General features: G+C 44.4%; 1 protein-coding gene across 1 annotated transcript in view; it reads left to right on the forward strand.

Annotated features, from left to right (window-relative positions):
- ADAMTS19 (ADAM metallopeptidase with thrombospondin type 1 motif 19) overlaps positions 1–18,510 on the forward strand; it is a 244,675-nt gene that overhangs the window by 198,575 nt on the left and 27,590 nt on the right. Inside the window, exons 18-19 of the mRNA XM_076008346.1 lie at positions 21–174; positions 14,602–14,737. Of these exons, the coding sequence (XP_075864461.1) occupies positions 21–174; positions 14,602–14,737 (290 nt within the window). The remainder of the gene's footprint in view (positions 1–20; positions 175–14,601; positions 14,738–18,510) is intronic.

Consider the following 18,510-nt stretch of genomic DNA (forward strand, 5'->3'; position numbering starts at 1 on the left):
ATCATTTTTATATACTGTAGGTGCTCCTGTTTCAGGATCAGAGTTACGGTCTTCACTATGAGTACACTGTCCCATCAGACCCTGTTCCAGAGAACCGGAGCTCTAAAGCACCCGAGCCCCTCTTCATGTGGACACACACAGGCTGGGAAGATTGTGATGCCACGTGTGGAGGAGGTGAAGGATTTTTAAATATTTATCTTTCCAAAACATCAGTTGTTTTCTGATTAACCATTGATAATTAAAACAGATCCCAAATTCCTAATCTGTAGTGGATCCAAAATCCATAAAAGATTGGAAACTGAAACTTTAGTATGACATGTTCCATACTTTGTGGTTAAATCTGACTTGAACTGGAAAAACAAAACAAAATAAACAGAGTTGTTACATATCTCACTTAATATGATTACGCATTGCATAAATATGATATATTTGTTTACAGAGCCTTCCTCAGACACCATTCAGGTTGTTATGTGCTGTATTACTACTACGGTATCTTAAAATTTCTAAATCTCAAGTCTACCTGCACATAAGAATGCAGACCTGGATTGAATGTAAAGGTTCTTTGACAGGGCAGCATTAAGTTTGCTTCTCTGTTGTCTAAAAACGTATACTAAATAAAGTTGGCTCTTTGATTCTGAGAGGGATTGGGTCCAAGACCCACATGACTACCACAATTCTCAGATGCTCATGCTCGTGAGATAAAATGGTGTAGTGCAGTCAGCCCTCCGTACCTGTGGGTTCTGCATCCATCAATTCAACCAACCACAGGATGGAAAATACGCACAGTCCTCCTTCCAAATCTGAAGGTTTTGATCCTTGGTTGACTGAATCCATGGATGCAAAACCCATGGATACAGAGGGCCAACTGTGTGCAGAACATGTAATTCCTCAGTTCCTTTAATTTGCTATTTTTAAGTATGCCGCTGTTTTAAATAAATGTAGAAATTTAAATCCTGAAATTGTGCTTTAAGGTTTTTTTTTTTTTCAATTTTTGTTTTTGTATTAGAGGTTGAGGAGGCAAAAGAACGAAATTAGTTCAGTGTAAAATGTGAGACTAGGAAATCATTAAATCTTACACATTTATTGTACCAGTAAGACAACTGTGTTTTGCAAGATAGATTGTCAGTGTTCACAGACCGTTTAGGACTAACGCCAAGATAAGATCCCAGATCATGCGATGTCCGACTTCCATTTGTATCCATATGTATAAGCAGCATATTATTTCTGTTCTCATTCCCCCTAATTATCTATGGCTTTGTATTATCAGATTCCTCCTAGGGCTGAAAGGAGACATATTCAATTATATGAAAATCTAATCATGTATACATATATTATGTATATACTATAAACTGATTTATGCAAAGGCATGAACCATTTAGTTTGTTTTCCGAGCAAAGAAATCATTGGCACGAGCAGCCTAAATGTCGCCGCAGTAGCAGTGGGGGAGGCGCAGAAAGAGACTGGATTTGGGGAATTGTATTTAAGGGAGAGGGAGACAGGAAACATACAAATAAGTAATACATGATAGTATCAAATATGATAAGTACTCTGGGTAAAAGTTAAGCAAGGGGGCAGAGATATAGGGCTGTAAAGCCGAGAGGGAGTAGGCACGGTCGCAGATGTGGTGGTCGGCACAGCCTGCACGAGAGGAGCGTGCTGGCGGAGACCCGCGGGCGCTGGGCAGCCGCAGGCGGGCGCTGGGCAGCCGCAGGCGGGCGCTGGGCAGCCGCAGGCGGGCGCTGGGCAGCCGCAGGCGGGCGCTGGGCAGCCGCAGGCGGGCGCTGGGCAGTCGCAGGCGGGCGCTGGGCAGCCGTAGGCGGGCGAGGGCCCCTTGGGGCGCTGGGCAGTCATAGGCGGGCGCTGGGCAGCCATAGGCGGGCGCTGGGCAGCCATAGGCGGGCGCTGGGCAGCCGCAGGCGGGCGCTGGGCAGCCGTAGGCGGGCGAGGGCCCCTTGGGGCGCTGGGCAGTCATAGGCGGGCGCTGGGCAGCCATAGGCGGGCGCTGGGCAGCCATAGGCGGGCGAGGGCCCCTTGGGGCGCTGGGCAGTCATAGGCGGGTGAGGGCCCCGCGGGGCGCTGGGCAGTCATAGGCGGGCGCTGGGCAGTCATAGGCGGGCGCTGGGCAGCCATAGGCGGGCGAGGGCCCCGCGGGGCGCTGGGCAGTCATAGGCGGGTGAGGGCTCCGCGGGGCGCTGGGCAGTCATAGGCGGGTGAGGGCCCCGCGGGGCGCTGGGCAGTCATAGGCGGGTGAGGGCCCCGCGGGGCGCTGGGCAGTCATAGGCGGGTGAGGGCTCCGCGGGGCGCTGGGCAGTCATAGGCGGGTGAGGGCTCCGCGGGGCGCTGGGCAGTCATAGGCGGGTGAGGGCTCCGCGGGGCGCTGGGCAGTCATAGGCGGGCGAGGGCCCCGCGGGGCGCTGGGCAGTCATAGGCGGGTGAGGGCTCCGCGGGGCGCTGGGCAGTCGCAGGCGGGCGCTGGGCAGCCATAGGCGGGCGAGGGCCCCTTGGGGCGCTGGGCAGTCATAGGCGGGTGAGGGCCCCGCGGGGCGCTGGGCAGTCATAGGCGGGCGCTGGGCAGCCATAGGCGGGCGAGGGCCCCGCGGGGCGCTGGGCAGTCATAGGCGGGTGAGGGCTCCGCGGGGCGCTGGGCAGTCATAGGCGGGCGCTGGGCAGCCATAGGCGGGCGAGGGCCCCGCGGGGCGCTGGGCAGTCATAGGCGGGTGAGGGCCCCGCGGGGCGCTGGGCAGTCATAGGCGGGCGCTGGGCAGCCATAGGCGGGCGAGGGCCCCTTGGGGCGCTGGGCAGTCATAGGCGGGTGAGGGCCCCGCGGGGCGCTGGGCAGTCATAGGCGGGCGCTGGGCAGTCATAGGCGGGCGCTGGGCAGCCGCAGGCGGGCGAGGGCTCCGCGGGGCGCTGGGCAGCCATAGGCGGGCGAGGGCCCCGCGGGGCGCTGGGCAGTCATAGGCGGGTGAGGGCTCCGCGGGGCGCTGGGCAGTCATAGGCGGGCGCTGGGCAGCCGCAGGCGGGCGAGGGCCCCGCGGGGCGCTGGGCAGTCATAGGCGGGTGAGGGCCCCGCGGGGCGCTGGGCAGTCATAGGCGGGCGCTGGGCAGCCGCAGGCGGGCGAGGGCCCCGCGGGGCGCTGGGCAGTCATAGGCGGGCGCTGGGCAGCCGCAAGGCGGGCGAGGGCTCCGCGGCCGAGCGCAGCTGGCATGGCCCGGAATAGCAAGAATGCTGCAGCATGCTTCTTTACTCTGAGTGATGAGGGATGCTTGTTGGAAGGCTTAAAGAGAGGAGTGGCTTGTTCTGGCTTATGTTTTAAAAAGTTCTATCTGTTTCTGCGTTGTGAGAGTAGACTGGAGGAAAGGGGTAGAAGCAGAGAGAGATCAGTCAGGAGGGTTCCGCGGTAATCCAGGAACCGGATGATAGTAGCTGGGCCACGGTGGTAGCAACGGAGGAGGAGAAGTGGGCAGCTTCTGCGTATATTTTGGAAGTCGAACTGAAGTACATCAGGGTGACGGATGAGATGAGGAGCATGAGGGAAAGAGAGAGGCCAAGGGGGACTGTGATGGGTTTCGCGAAGCAACTGGCAGGGTGACGTCACCACTGACTTGCATGAAATAGTCTGCACAGTAGCAGGACTAGGAGGGGGTTTGACTGGGAGGCCTAGTGGACAGCTAATCGTGATGTAGAGTAAGCAGTTGGATGTCTGAGTGTGGCATTCAGGAGAGCATATTAGGCTAGAGATATACAATGAATGCATGGACGATACTTTAAAATGCTGAGACTAGATGAAGTCACCAAAGGAGTGAGTGAAGAAAGAAGCAGTTAGAAGACTGAGACCTGGAGCACTCCACCATTCAGAGTTTGGAGAGATGAGGAGGAGCCAGCAGAGCAGATCAAGATGAGTAGATGATAGCGAAGGCGAAGGGACATTGCGGGAGAGAGTGCTCTCTGCAAGGCCAGTGGGGAAAGTGCGACAAGGAGGGAAAGCTCAGCTGTACCAACAGCTGCCAGTAAGTATTAACAAAAAATAGTGTGGACTGAGAATTGACTATTACATGAAAATATATAGTATTTTTAAATAAATTATATCTATTATATTTAAAACATGAAAGTCAATGATGATTCTGTACAAATTAATTTTAATGAAGTGTTTGGCTCAAAAGACTAAGGGAATGGATTCGAAACAAAATAGTAGAAAAATCAGAGAAACCGACTCTTAGGCAATTCAGGATACCACTGAAAGGAAAAAACAAAAACATGGCAGTGGCTAGAGGGACTATGGGTCAAAGGAGTTTGTTGTTGTTTTTAATAGGAAAAATTACACACCATTGTTTGCCAAAGTGCATTTTCTAGAATAGAACAGGAAACTAGTGGTGCAAAGGGGAGAGCAAGAAGTGGCTGGAGTAATATCCAGACGGGATGCGATGGTGTCCCATCCAATTGGTTTGCCAATATGGGGTGTCCATATTGGCAAAAATATGGACAGCCCATCACTAGTCACAGGGAAAAAAGGTAAGTGTTAGGAGCTTGTGATGATCCTCTTCTGGTTTCATCTGTTTTCTCAGTAAAGGTTATCTTTCTAAGAGTAAGGGTGGTAAAGGAATTATTGGAGTTTTGAAGAGAGGGAAGATATGAAGAAGTCACTTAGAGAATGAGAATAAATGGAGTGGGTACAGGTATTTTTATCGTGTGGAGTAATGGCCCCTTTGAAGTTACCGTCATGAGTTTAGGAGTCATGAGTTTAGGAAGGCACCCACCCCCATCATGGTGTGTCACCCTCCCGCCGTGTACAGCATGCAGGCGCACTTATGGAGTAAGATTGGAAATTGCCAGGTGAGTATGATAAAATAAGAGAGGAGTAAGTGAATGGCCTGAGGTATTACCTAAGGAGTTGAAAATGGTGGACCATGGAATTTAGTTGTATAAGGAGGAAAGATACGGGGAGCTGGAAGGACAGTAGAAAGGTGGTAGGATTGATGGATTCTAGGACTTGGAGTGGTTTAAGAATAGTTAGACTCAGGATACTAAAGGGAAAGAATTGCTAGACTTTGGGCACTAAAGGACTGGAAATATTGGAGATGATATCAGAAAATAGAGCTGAGTTTTGGAGTGGTTATAGTTATTGGTAATAAAATGACCAGGGGAGTTTAGTGACTTACGTAAAGTGAATAGCAGGATCGTTGGGAAGAGAAGAGGGCCAAGACTGAGAGGACTGGGTGTTGGAAGAATCATTCAAATAGATGTTGTAATTCTAAGAATTGTGCCAGGAACAGTGTTATTAAAAACAACAATAAGCTAGGAGCTAAAATCTTAAAGAGACGGAGTGACTGCAGCAAGAAGGGTAACACAGGCATAGTCCGATCCAGAGCTGGCCCTTCAGAAGAAGAGCAGAGACGGTGGGGAGCGGGGGCGCCGCACGGCTCGCCCCACAGGTGCTGGGCACAACGAAGCCACCGAGGCTCAGGGAAGGCGAGAAACCATGTCCTCAGCACAGAGAGGAAGCCGGGACATCCAAAGGAGCAGAGCCAGGGAGCAGCCTTGGCCCAAGCACTCAGAGTTTGTGGTTCCCACGGGGCTCGGGGGACTCGGCCCTCTGGGGTCCCCGAGCGAGGCAGCGTGGGGGCAGGCGGAGGGCGAACTAACCCCGAACTCACTTTGCTCCTGATACAGGACGATTACAGCAAAGAGACTTCAAATCACTTCCTTAATTTAAAAAATGCTATTAGTCATTCTTGCCTCAAGAAAATTTTCTGTGGCCACTTTCCTCCCCGGCCTCCGCGCTGCTCTAAGGCTGGGAGCCTCTCCGCCTCCCTGCTGGCTCTCCTGTCTCCCCAGCCCTGCGTCTCCCCGTCTCCCTGCTGGCTCTCCTGTCTCCCCAGCCCTGCGTCTCCCTTCTCCCTGCTGGCTCTCCTGTCTCCCCAGCCCTGCGTCTCCCTTCTCCCTGCTGGCTCTCCTGTCTCCCCAGCCCTGCGTCTCCCTTCTCCCTGCTGGCTCTCCTGTCCCCCCAGCCCTGTGTCTCCCCGTCTCCCTGCTGGCTCTCCTGTCTCCCCAGCCCTGCATCTCCCGTCTCCCTGCTGGCTCTCCTGTCTCCCCAGCCCTGCATCTCCCGTCTCCCTGCTGGCTCTCCTGTCTCCCCAGCCCTGCGTCTCCCCGTCTCCCTGCTGGCTCTCCTGTCTCCCCAGCCCTGCATCTCCCGTCTCCCTGCTGGCTCTCCTGTCTCCCCAGCCCTGCATCTCCCGTCTCCCTGCTGGCTCTCCTGTCTCCCCAGCCCTGCGTCTCCCCGTCTCCCTGCTGGCTCTCCTGTCCCCCCAGCCCTGTGTCTCCCCGTCTCCCTGCTGGCTCTCCTGTCCCCCCAGCCCTGTGTCTCCCCGTCTCCCTGCTGGCTCTCCTGTCCCCCCAGCCCTGTGTCTCCCCGTCTCCCTGCTGGCTCTCCTGTCTCCCCAGCCCTGCGTCTCCCCGTCTCCCTGCTGGCTCTCCTGTCCCCCCAGCCCTGTGTCTCCCCGTCTCCCTGCTGGCTCTCCTGTCTCCCCAGCCCTGCATCTCCCGTCTCCCTGCTGGCTCTCCTGTCTCCCCAGCCCTGCATCTCCCGTCTCCCTGCTGGCTCTCCTGTCTCCCCAGCCCTGCGTCTCCCCGTCTCCCTGCTGGCTCTCCTGTCCCCCCAGCCCTGTGTCTCCCCGTCTCCCTGCTGGCTCTCCTGTCCCCCCAGCCCTGTGTCTCCCCGTCTCCCTGCTGGCTCTCCTGTCGCCCCAGGCCCTGGGTCTCCCAGTCTCCCTGCTGGCTCTCCTGTCCCCCCAGCCCTGCATCTCCCGTCTCCCTGCTGGCTCTCCTGTCCCCCCAGCCCTGCATCTCCCGTCTCCCTGCTGGCTCTCCTGTCCCCCCAGGCCCTGCGTCTCCCTGTCTCCCTGCTGGCTCCACGGTAGCCCCAGGCCTGCGTCTCCCAGTCTCCCTGCTGGCTCTCCTGTAGCCCCAGGCCCTGTGTCTCCCTGTCTCCCTGCTGGCTCTCCTGTCCCCCCAGCCCTGCATCTCCCGTCTCCCTGCTGGCTCTCCTGTAGCCCCAGGCCTGCGTCTCCCAGTCTCCCTGCTGGCTCTCCTGTACCCCCAGCCCTGCATCTCCCGTCTCCCTGCTGGCTCTCCTGTACCCCCAGCCCTGCATCTCCCGTCTCCCTGCTGGCTCTCCTGTAGCCCCAGGCCTGCGTCTCCCAGTCTCCCTGCTGGCTCTCCTGTACCCCCAGCCCTGCATCTCCCGTCTCCCTGCTGGCTCTCCTGTAGCCCCAGGCCTGCATCTCCCGTCTCCCTGCTGGCTCTCCTGTAGCCCCAGGCCTGCATCTCCCATCTCCCTGCTGGCTCTCCTGTAGCCCCAGGCCTGCGTCTCCCAGTCTCCCTGCTGGCTCTCCGGGCACCCCAGGCCCTGCTCCTCTGTTGCCGGCCTGTGCAGGGCTCAGCTTCAGTCCTCCACAGGAGTGGAAAACGAAACAGAAGCAAACATTTCGAAAGCTTCCCTTTAACGTGACCAGGTGCCATGCTCAGTCCCGGCCCCGCGGGAGGAGTGGGGTGGCGGAGAGGCTGGCAGTTCCTCAGCATCTCCTTGCGTTTGAAACTCTAGGGAGAAGAATTCTTACCCAGTGAATTTTATTGTCCTCATTTTTTTATCCTCCTTCTGCAGTTGTGGTCTGATAGAAGCTGCATCAGAAGTAGTTAAACATACAGAATTTGTCAGTCTTCAGTTTGAGAAAGAAAATTGTTCAGGGTTAAAATTTTTTCCCAAAGCCACATTACTTACTAAAATATGTTTTACCAATTGTTAAATCTTAAGTAATAGAGGTTGACTATAAAGTCTTTTAGTTTTAGAGTGAGAAGGAATATTACGTTTTCTTAAACATGACATTATCAACATGGGAAAAAAGAGATCAAGCGACTTCCCAAGGTCACATGGCCCATTGGGGTGGGTCCGGGGTTAGAATCCGTAACTCCAGAGTTCACGTCTCCTCATCTTTGCCTTCAAGAGCAGCTCAAGAGACTTAATATAGTTTCTTTCCACAAAATAGAGAATGTGCCCTAGAGAATATTTAGGATTATCTTATTGTATTCTCTTAAATAAGAATTTAGATATTTTCTTATTTTTATTTCAAATGCCCAATTTTGTAAAATAATTGTTGCAATAATAAACAACTCCTATGTGATTTGTGCTTGAATATACCTTCTCTTCTAACTCTGTCACATTGTGTTTAGCCAACAATTTTCAATTATTTCTATTTTAATAGGGTACATATTCATTTCAGTGCCAAAGTATTTCTGGGCTTTTGGATATTATTTTCCTTTGCAGTTCATAAAAAAAGTAGATAAATAGAATTTTAAGAATCGCATTATTTCTGACTTCGTGTTATTGATTGTATAGCCAGAAAGAGCTTTGTAATCTTTCAGCATATTCATGAAATAAATGAGAGTAAGTTCAAAGCACAGAGCATTGGAAACAAATTCATGCAAAACTTATCTTCAACAGCAAAAGAGAATAATAATAATAGTAGTACTAGTTTACTTCACACAAATATGTTAAATAAGAGCAAATAAAATATCACAGGACAGTGTTTGAGATAAGTTATTTTTCTAATTCTGTTGTAAACTATTAAATTTCCAATACTGCAGTAAGTGAGAAAAAGAAATTTTAAAAAGACACCCAGTACTATCTAGCTAAATTTTTATCATAATGATCTTTTACATAAGTATATAAAACTGAGTCTTAAATTGGTAAATTAAATTTATTATGCATTTGCATTAATTTGTTAGTGCTAGTTATTATAAAATATGAAAAGCCTAAGATATGAACATTTTCTCTTTTAAAAGGAATATTCTCTTAAAATATCTAATAAAGACTGGTGATTGCGAGTAAAATTTTCCAATAGTTTAACTCATGTCCATGAATTATCATAAACATTTCATCACACTCTTCACACTCATCAGACTTTTCAAAGTCTAATGATAACTCTAGAAATATGTGAATCAGTAAATCATTTTGAATCTCAGAATTGACCATTGAAATGAGCCCTTTTATCTTTAAACATCTTATAAACATGTTTGTAAAATAAATGTTTACTTTTGCGTTAGAGTTCTAAAATGTCTAAAATATATTTGAAGGAATATTTTAAATTTACTTTGGCACCTCAGAAGCATGGATCAGTTTGCTACAAGGTTCTTTTTGATATTAAAGACCTGTTTTAATCTTGGTCTTCAGAAGCATCAGAGATGTATCATTCCATAATATCTGAGGGGTGTGTGTGGAGTCAGCATCAGTTGCATTACTCTAGTATTTATGTTGCTCTAGGGATAGATGAATGAAACACAATAGAATGGGCACCCCAAAATTCAATAACCTCTTTTGAAACAAATGAAGAGTTAAACATGCTTTTAGGAAATCCTAAATAGATCCAATTTGGGGGCGGAGCCAATATTTCTCTTCTTTACCTTAGTCCAAATTCCTCTAGCTTACCCCTGTCACGCCCTTAGCGTTGCACCGTGGGATTCTCGTGGCACTGCTCTCCTTGTCCGTACTACATTGTAAGGAGAGACCCAAGCCTTTGGGACCAAGTCGAGGACAACATCTCAGTATATAAACACCTGTACTTTTAAAACCCTCCAGAATATATTTGACAGGAAAGACGTTTTTAAGAGTGCAATTTGTTCCTGTTTTTATATTTTAAAGGTACTATGCATATACCAAAATAAACATTATTTGCCAAATGCACCAGAATTTATTTTTTTCTATCCATTATTTTATTTTAATAATATTCATTAAAATTTTATATTCTTTTTTTCTTAATAGAATAAGAACATTTTATATTAACATAGATTCTACATAAACTTGATTTTTAATACCAAATTCTAATCCATAAACTGGATTTGCCATTGATATGTATTCCCATTATTGGTCATTTAGTTTGCAAATTATTTTTTTCACCATTTTGTGAAACATAATATTGAGATCAACTTCTTAGTACACAAAATACTGAAAGTTTGAATTACGTGCTTATATTTCACTCATTCATTCCTTTACAAGTACTGAATGTGTACCCACTATTGCTGGTGGTCCAGAGATGAATACTTCCTGCTTTAAGAGAACTCACAGTACATCTAGTAGGGGTCAAATAATAAAATCACCAAGCAGAGTGATAAAGAAGATACAGAAAAGCTTCCAGGATATATGTAGGTGCAAAGGCACTGGGGTTAGTGATAATGTTTATTACTAGGTTATAAAATATGAAGATTGGGGAATGGAAAGTGATTTGATCACAAAGGTAGGAAGAAAGCCAGTTCTTGAAGGTTCTTGGCTATTACACTAGCATTCGAGTTAAATTTAACTTGAAAGTTAGGGGATCCCATTAAAATATTTGTATGCATAGGAATGATAAGATCAGATTAGATTAGATATAGACTGTTGTGAACAATGCAAAATATTTTTTTCATTCAAATAAACAATGAAATAAGCATTTTAACACCCATCCCACATCCTGAGGGAATAATATTTTATAGAAATGTAAAAGAGAGTGGCTAGAAGTAAACGGCATGACATGATTTTAGGAGTTGAACAAATCAAATAAATGTATGTATAAAAAATAATCAGCATTTTACAAAGCTCTAAGATGTGCTCAGAGAGAAGTCCTTCATCTTCATTAATGTAAATTTATTTTGGTTCTCATGCTTACTGGCCATTGTTAGTTTAATAGAAAATTTGTAAAAATTTTAAAAGAAAATCATGAAGACAAATTTATATATATATGTGTGTATGTATGTATAGATATTTAGAATATATATATTTAAAATGCACATATATAGTCTTTGTCTTATAGAGTTTAACAACTTAATTTAAAAATTTGGAATGTTCAATAATATAAAAGAACTTCTATTATGCATATTAAAACACTGAACCCACTCCTAAGAATGTGTTTCAGCATTTATGATGAAATTCTAAAAATATGATCTATCTGGATAGGATATAGTTTTATATAAAAATAAAATCCATTCTATGGGTTAAATACAGAGCATGAAAAAAGTATCAGCTTATCCACAAAACTGGAAAAGAAAGTTCACTTAATATAATGTCTAGTCTTTGTTAAATTTCTTCAAAGCACAAAGTTAGTAAATAAAATTTACCTTTAATTTTCAGATTTTTCAATGTTGCAAAGGGATGAATGCATAATGCTTATTTTACTTTATGTATAATTATATTCAAAACCTCCAAACAGATTTCCCCAGACCAATTTAATGGGAATGACCCAGAGGTGAAGTTAATCACCATAAAGCAAGTAACACTCTGTCAACAGCTTACAGCCTTCATGATCAGATAGAAGGCCAGTTGCTTCATCACTTTCTCTCTGTCCCCAGGTTCTACAGTATTAGATGCATTGTAGATACTGCCATTAGATGCAAGAATGGAAATTTCCTGTGTTGGCCGGGACATAAAAATATATAAAAGAAAAACTCAATAACATTTCCATATGACTTTAAGATCTTAGTTGTGTCTTCATGGGCATAATATGTCTGTAGCTGACCAATACATTTTTTTCCTGATTCTATTGTTTTTATTCAATGAAAATTTTTTAAAAAGGCAGAACTAAGCTGATCCTACCTGCCAAAAACCTCAAGATGTGAATGTCTTTGCTTACAGTGTAAATGGAAGTGTCCCAATTCACTTCACTTCCCAATATAAGGCACTCACACGCCTCCATGTTTTCTTAGAACACACTAAGGTGCTCCTAAAATGATGCCAATACCTATAATCCTTTTATATATCAATACTTATACTTAAAAGATTTTCTTTTCAGTAGCTCAATATATTAGCTCTGGGCTAACATAACTAAGATTAGATATTTTCTGAGGAAAGAGAAAAATGCAGTAAAAGTAGCCCTGAGTAATTTATTCTGTGACTACATATATGTTCAGCAGAAGTTTTCTGAATATTATGTATCTGTCATTTTTTGTGTTGTAGTTGGCAAAATGCCATCATTTAAATTAGTTTATGCAACTATACCTATTCTGTAAAAAAGTTCCTTATGACTATGAAGGCTTCAAATTTGACTTCAACACTAACATTTATACCTCATAAAAGTAACATTTATTTTAATCCTACCTTTAGCTATGCATAATAATAATATAGAAATAAAACATATGCTAGCATTATACATAATATCTATTGATATATTTATCAGGTCATAAAGGAGCCCCTGAGGCATAGAAAACTAGGAGGAAATTGACCAAAACTCTGTCCCAAATTTTTACCTTCAAAGGCCTGTTTCTCTGTGTGAGAAAATGAATATAATAAGTCATATCTGTTTCCCTAGTCGTTTATTTGGAAATTATTTGAAGACATTGCGTGTTCGCGCACGAGGACGGTGGAGTCTGCCGCGCACGCGCGAGGCGCAGCCCCGCACGCAGGTGGCGTTTAGGCTCCGCACAGCCCTCGGCCTTGGGGACTGCAAGCCGGCCCTTCTCCCCGTGCCGAGCCTCGCGTCCTGCTGCAGGGCTGCCTGTGTGGAGAGGACGGGTTTCTCATTCATCTGCCTAGAAGCGGTGATTTCTCTCTAGCACGCCTGTCCTGAGAGGCGCCTTTGAACACTCTGCTGATGTCTGTCTCAAGGCCCTGCATTGCTGGCCCCGCGGCGCACACTTCTTGAGGGCCTTCGGGTTCTGGTAGGAGGCATACTTACTTCCTCCGGCTCAAGGGAAAGGGCAAGTCACGTACCTGGCACTCAGCTATCCTGTATTGATCTCCCATAGAGTAAACTGCAATCCACCAGTGCTCTGGGATTACCCAGAAAAGTAATGATTTGGCTGACATTGTGCTGCCTTTTTAGAAGATAAACTAAAGGTCTAAATGGTTTAGGTTACATGGTATGCAATGATCACAGATATAATTATTATTTAACCCACACATGTATATATTATAGATGTAGGCATGTTTTTATACTACAGATTGTGGTGGGACTGTGCTCAGAGCTGTTGAGAGGGAACTGAAGGAAAGATCCCAAACCTATAGCTGTTCCTTTGCCTTCTGCTTGGCCACCCTCCTTGTCTCTTCTCATCCCACTCTCAAACCAAAGTAAAAGATACTATAAAATTATTCAAAGTACCCTCCTCTCTATATCCCTTCTTTTCTCATTGCTGATGCTAGTCTTCCCTTTTTATAATTGATGATGTCTCTGCCACCAGCCCAGACTTTCATGTTGGACATGACCAGCATGAACGCTCTGAGCTTCCTAATTATCATTTTTTTTTGAGACAGAGTCTTGCTCTGTCACTCAGGCTACAGTGCTGTGGCGTCAGCCTAGCTCACAGCAACCTCCAGCCCCCAGGCTCGAGCAATCCTCCTGCCTCAGCCTCCTGAGTAGCTGGGACTACAGGCATGTGCCACCATGCCCGGCTAATTTTTTCTATATATTTTTAGTTGTCCAATTAATTTCTTTCTGTTTATAGTAGAGATGGGAGTCTCGCCCTTGCTCAGGCTGGTTTCGAACTCCTGACCTTGAGGGAACCGCCTGCCTCAGCCTCCCAGAGTGCTAGGATTCCAGGCATGAGCCATGGCGCCCGGCCCCTAATTATCATTGCATGACAGTCCAAAGACCCTAACTAAGGGGCTGTTCAACAGGGACCCAGAAGATTTGTGATTTCTTCTTAATCCTTCATGACTCATCTGGCTTTAAGCTTGCTGGATGATTTGATTATTTTATAATGTCAAACAATAAATTAAATTAGATTCTTAAATCTTATACAGATGTTTATCTTTTTGTACTCATGGGAAATTTATATATAAGACTTTAATAAAGAGAAAGAGAAATTAGCACATATTTACTAGATTTTTTAAGTGTAAGATGAATGGTAGAAGTCTTGTCCAGGCTGTGTGTTCACACGGCCACAAGCCAAGTGAACAGCACACACACCGTCATGTGCACCTCCTGTAACCAGACTTTGCCATACCAGAGAAAGTGGAAAAGTCAGTTTTCTGAAATCTGGTGAAAGGTGGTAAAAGTCCCATTGTTTTTCTTACAGAAGATGACAATCGTTTAGGAGTAAAGCTTTCTAGAATTCTTGCGCTCTTCTTCAGAGGTGATAAGAATAAAGGTCTGAGTTATACTCAAAATAAGTATAATTTCCATAACTCACTGTAGAGAGCTGATGATGTACAACTAAATGACAAAATGCGCATGCATGTTTATGTGCATGTTTATGTGCTTTCAGGAAGGCCCATTAGGGAGATTGGACTCCTAATGTTTTATGCAAATACAGCTTTCAACCACTTAATGCTAAAAGATGGCCACAATCCTTTACAAAGATATCTTCAATTAATATCTTGTAAGTTATGTTGCCATAATAACTTCATATATAAAACTTGTCATTTAATTTCTAACAAGGAAAAAAATTATTATTCATCTTCTTTAAGCCTAGAGGTACATTTTATTATGCAAATTAAAAATAATATCATCTTCTTTGATCTAACCTAAAATTTGTTTAAAGTATCTTTAAAAAGTATAACAAATCTATGAATACCTCCTAAATTCATTACATAAAGGCCTACAATAACACTTCTTTATATGTTTATTTGCTCTTTTCAGGAGAAAGGAAGACAACAGTGTCCTGCACAAAAATCATGAGCAAAAATATCAGCATTGTGGACAACAAGAAATGCAAATATTTAACCAAGCCAGAGCCACAGATTCGAAAGTGTAATGAACAGCCATGTCAAATGAGGTAACCCTATTCCAGAGATCATAAAACTTTTCCTATCTTTGTATTCCTGCTTTAACAATGCTATCACCAGGCAAATATGTGTTTCTAAAAGAATTGGAGGGAAGAATGATATGTAAAAGGATGGGCAATAGAGAAAAGTATATTAATATGTGTTCAATAATGGTCATATGCATGGCCCCTTCCTGCGTGAATGCTTTTCAGCCTAACTCCGTAAGTGTGTGAACTGCTACAACTTTTTCATGATGCAGTATAGTAATCAGGCGGGAAACCAGGGGATTACTGCTGCCTATAGTCCCGTCCTTGGGTCCTTTCCATTCAGTGATGGGCAGATATAGAAACAGTGTTTTTGGCCTTTGCCCTGTCAACTAAAGAACCTGGATCCTTATTGTTACAACTCTTCCTGAGTATTCTTTTTCTTTGCCTATTTCCTTTAGTCATTACAATCCTTAATTATCTTGTGTGAAATACTTTCTTAAAATATTTCAAAACACCATTTTATATGACATATCATTTTTCCATTTTGATGAAAGAACCATGGATTTTTCTGATACATCAGGAATCTTGAATGAGCTGGATTTAAGGACTAGAGCATATTTCTCACTTCAAAACTTGGTCTGCGAAGGAGCAGAGTATCCAATCCTCGCCACTTATTGTTCATTCACTGACCTCAGCGATCTTGAGGAAAAATGCCTCAATAATGGCTTGGTAAAAATGAATAGTTTTAAAAGGTCAGTACATTTCTGAGTGAGAATTTTTTGCAGCTGGAGGCTGAAAGTCTTTTTGTTAGAGATTATTATCTTCCTTCCTTTGGAAAGGGAGGTAGTATATTTGGAAACACCATGAAATGATGTTAGTGAGGTTAAGCAAAATATCGGAAAGTAAGAAATGGACGTGAGCAATAGTTAAGGGGCATCACAGGAAAACTTTCTAAGACTTACTGGCAGAGAACAACCTTTATTTCTTCTGCCTTTTCTCTTTCTCTAATCCAGTAAGAAACTTCTAATTTCCATTTATACTTACTGGAAAAGTCACCAAATGGCCCAATAGTACTCTATGTGCCAAATATAAAATAGACTGATGTAGTAGAAGACAGCTTTGTAAGAAGTGGGCCTTGTAGAGGTAAGGAAGTGAGATCGTTCCAAATTAGATAAATTCTAAAATATAAAAATATTTTCTCTCATTGAATATACTTCAGTTTTATTTTGAGCAGTTTTCACAAGGAATAGAAAAGTAACTTTTATAATTTATATTAAGGATTTAAATTACGATTATTTCCTGGATGTTCTTGCACAGAATATTAAGTGCAAACTAAACTAATTTTGGATGATAAATATTAGTAACCACCCACTAGCGCCGCGGTCCCAGCCCGGCGGGGCCTGCCGCCTGTTAGAGGTGGGCCGCCTGGCAAAACCTGACGTCACCCAGGAAACTTGGAAACGGGCTGGGGGGCGTGTGAGCTGAGCTGCATCTCTAATTACAGCCGCTCCCCATCGCTGGTACCCGAGCCTGAGCTTCGCCCCCACCCCGCCCCTGTGGCCGGAAAACTTGGCTTCCGTGAAACCCGTCCCTGGTACCAAAAAGCTCAGGGACTGCTGCACCAGGGGACGCCAAAGCAAAGTGCTGCGTCTGTACCCTGCTTGGTAGACCAGCAAACAAGACCCTGGGCAGAGTCAGCACTGGAACACCAATGTTATTGGAAGGTTTTATTTTTTCAGAAATAGAAGCATAAAATTATTTACAATTAAAACTGTTTTACAGATGAGAAAACTAGGCTGCAAGAGGATGTTACTTCTCAAAATGTGGATCATTACTAGAAATATTTGGGCTTAGATAACTGTAGAATAATTAGAGGTATTTCTGTAAAACAGAGAAACATAAATTCTATTTCAAGAAACATTTAATGAGAAGTTACTATGTGGAATGTGATATGGATGCAAAAAAGAACACAGCATCCATCTATGCCTTTGAGGAACTTATATACTAAAAAGGGAAAGAAGGCCTTTAAACCCGTTCACTGCTCCAGGGAGTATCTGCAAGTCATGCGAGTGCTACAGCCAGGTGAGGAGGGGAGGAAAGAAAGGTCAGCCCCTGCTGGGTAGCTGGAGAAGCCCCTCTTGCTGGGAGGAGCTTGGAGCTGACTGTAAGAAACTAGGCAGGGGATACCAGGTAAACAAGGCCATGAGGTGAAAATGGAAACTGTCTGGGGAAGAAGCTCAACATATGGTTTATCTTCCAAACAAGTGGTAGATGATGCTAGAAAAACATATGAATAAATATAAATCACTTTAAATATACTACAATATATATTATACACTATATGCTGAGTACCTATTGTATGTCAGGGAATAAAATAATAAACCCTTTTACAAATGAGACAATAGGAATGTACACCTGTTCAGTATTATTTTAAAAATATGCACAGCTAGTGGTGTACCCACAGTAGCTCAGAGCTTCTGGCTGCCCTGGACTGTGCTGAAGTAGTTTAATGTGGGTCACCCTGTAAGATTGCCCAAGGAATGGAAAACATAAGGAGGATTTTTATTGACAAGAATCATACAAATATCAAATTTTAGGAATCCTTTATATGGCATAATTCTTGGTTCTTTCCTGAAATAAATTTTGGGAGGTGTTTAAATTAGTGGACCTTAGGGTAGATCCTAATTCATTAAAGTGAAAGTGACATTAGATACATTGCACTGCTTTAATGATTGCTTGAGGGAGAAAAAGATTTCCATCTACCTATTAAAATCCATAAGTATTGGATGAGTGATTGAATTAGTAAAGTAAGTCAAAGAATAATATTGGAGTCCTGAGGTCTCCAAACAAGGCACTTTAAGTTTAACCCTGTGTCACTCCAGTATCTATGATCAAATCATATCTATCAATCATATCTATGATTAAAATATTTCAAAACACCATTTTATATGACATATCATTTTTCCATTTTGATGAAAGAACCATGGATTTTTCTGATACATCAGGAATCTTGAATGAGCTGGATTTAAGGACTAGAGCATATTTCTCACTTCAAAACTTGGTCTGCGAAGGAGCAGAGTATCCAATCCTCGCCACTTATTGTTCATTCACTGACCTCAGCGATCTTGAGGAAAAATGCCTCAATAATGGCTTGGTAAAGTGAATAGTTTTAAAAGGTCAGTACATTTCTGAGTGAGAATTTTTTGCAGCTGGAGGCTGAAAGTCTTTTTGTTAGAGATTATTATCTTCCTTCCTTTGGAAAGGGAGGTAGTATATTTGGAAACACCACGAAGTGATGTTAGTGAGCTAGATGGTGGTTAGGCTAACCACTAGATAATGGTTAAGCTAACCACAGCTAGATAGTGGTTAGGCTAACAAAGCATACTTAGCTCTATATGGAAGGATATAGCCCAGTCACAGAAATCTTTTTGCCAGTGATAAGCATAATGCCTTGGTGATGATTTCCGCTAGGCAAGAGGGATTCTCAGTCACAGGCTTCTGTTACTTTGCTAATACCTGCACAGTTCTCATCTTGAGGTAGTCTACAGCCTCGTTTCAATTTCCGGCTCCACAATCTTGTGACTTATAAATGACTTAACCTCTGTATGCCTCAGTTTCCCTCTCTGTAAATGGCCATGATAGTTGTTGTACCTAACACATGGGGCTATTGTGAAGATTTAAAATACAAAGAATAGGAATAATTCCTGGATATTAGCAAATTTATACTTACAGTGTACCTAAATATGGCCATATGATGAATAGTAGAAGACAGCTTGTAGTGTGACATGATAGAATCT

This window comes from Microcebus murinus, chromosome 11 (genome assembly GCF_040939455.1).
Source record: "Microcebus murinus isolate Inina chromosome 11, M.murinus_Inina_mat1.0, whole genome shotgun sequence".
Classification (NCBI taxonomy): Eukaryota; Metazoa; Chordata; class Mammalia; order Primates; family Cheirogaleidae; genus Microcebus; species Microcebus murinus.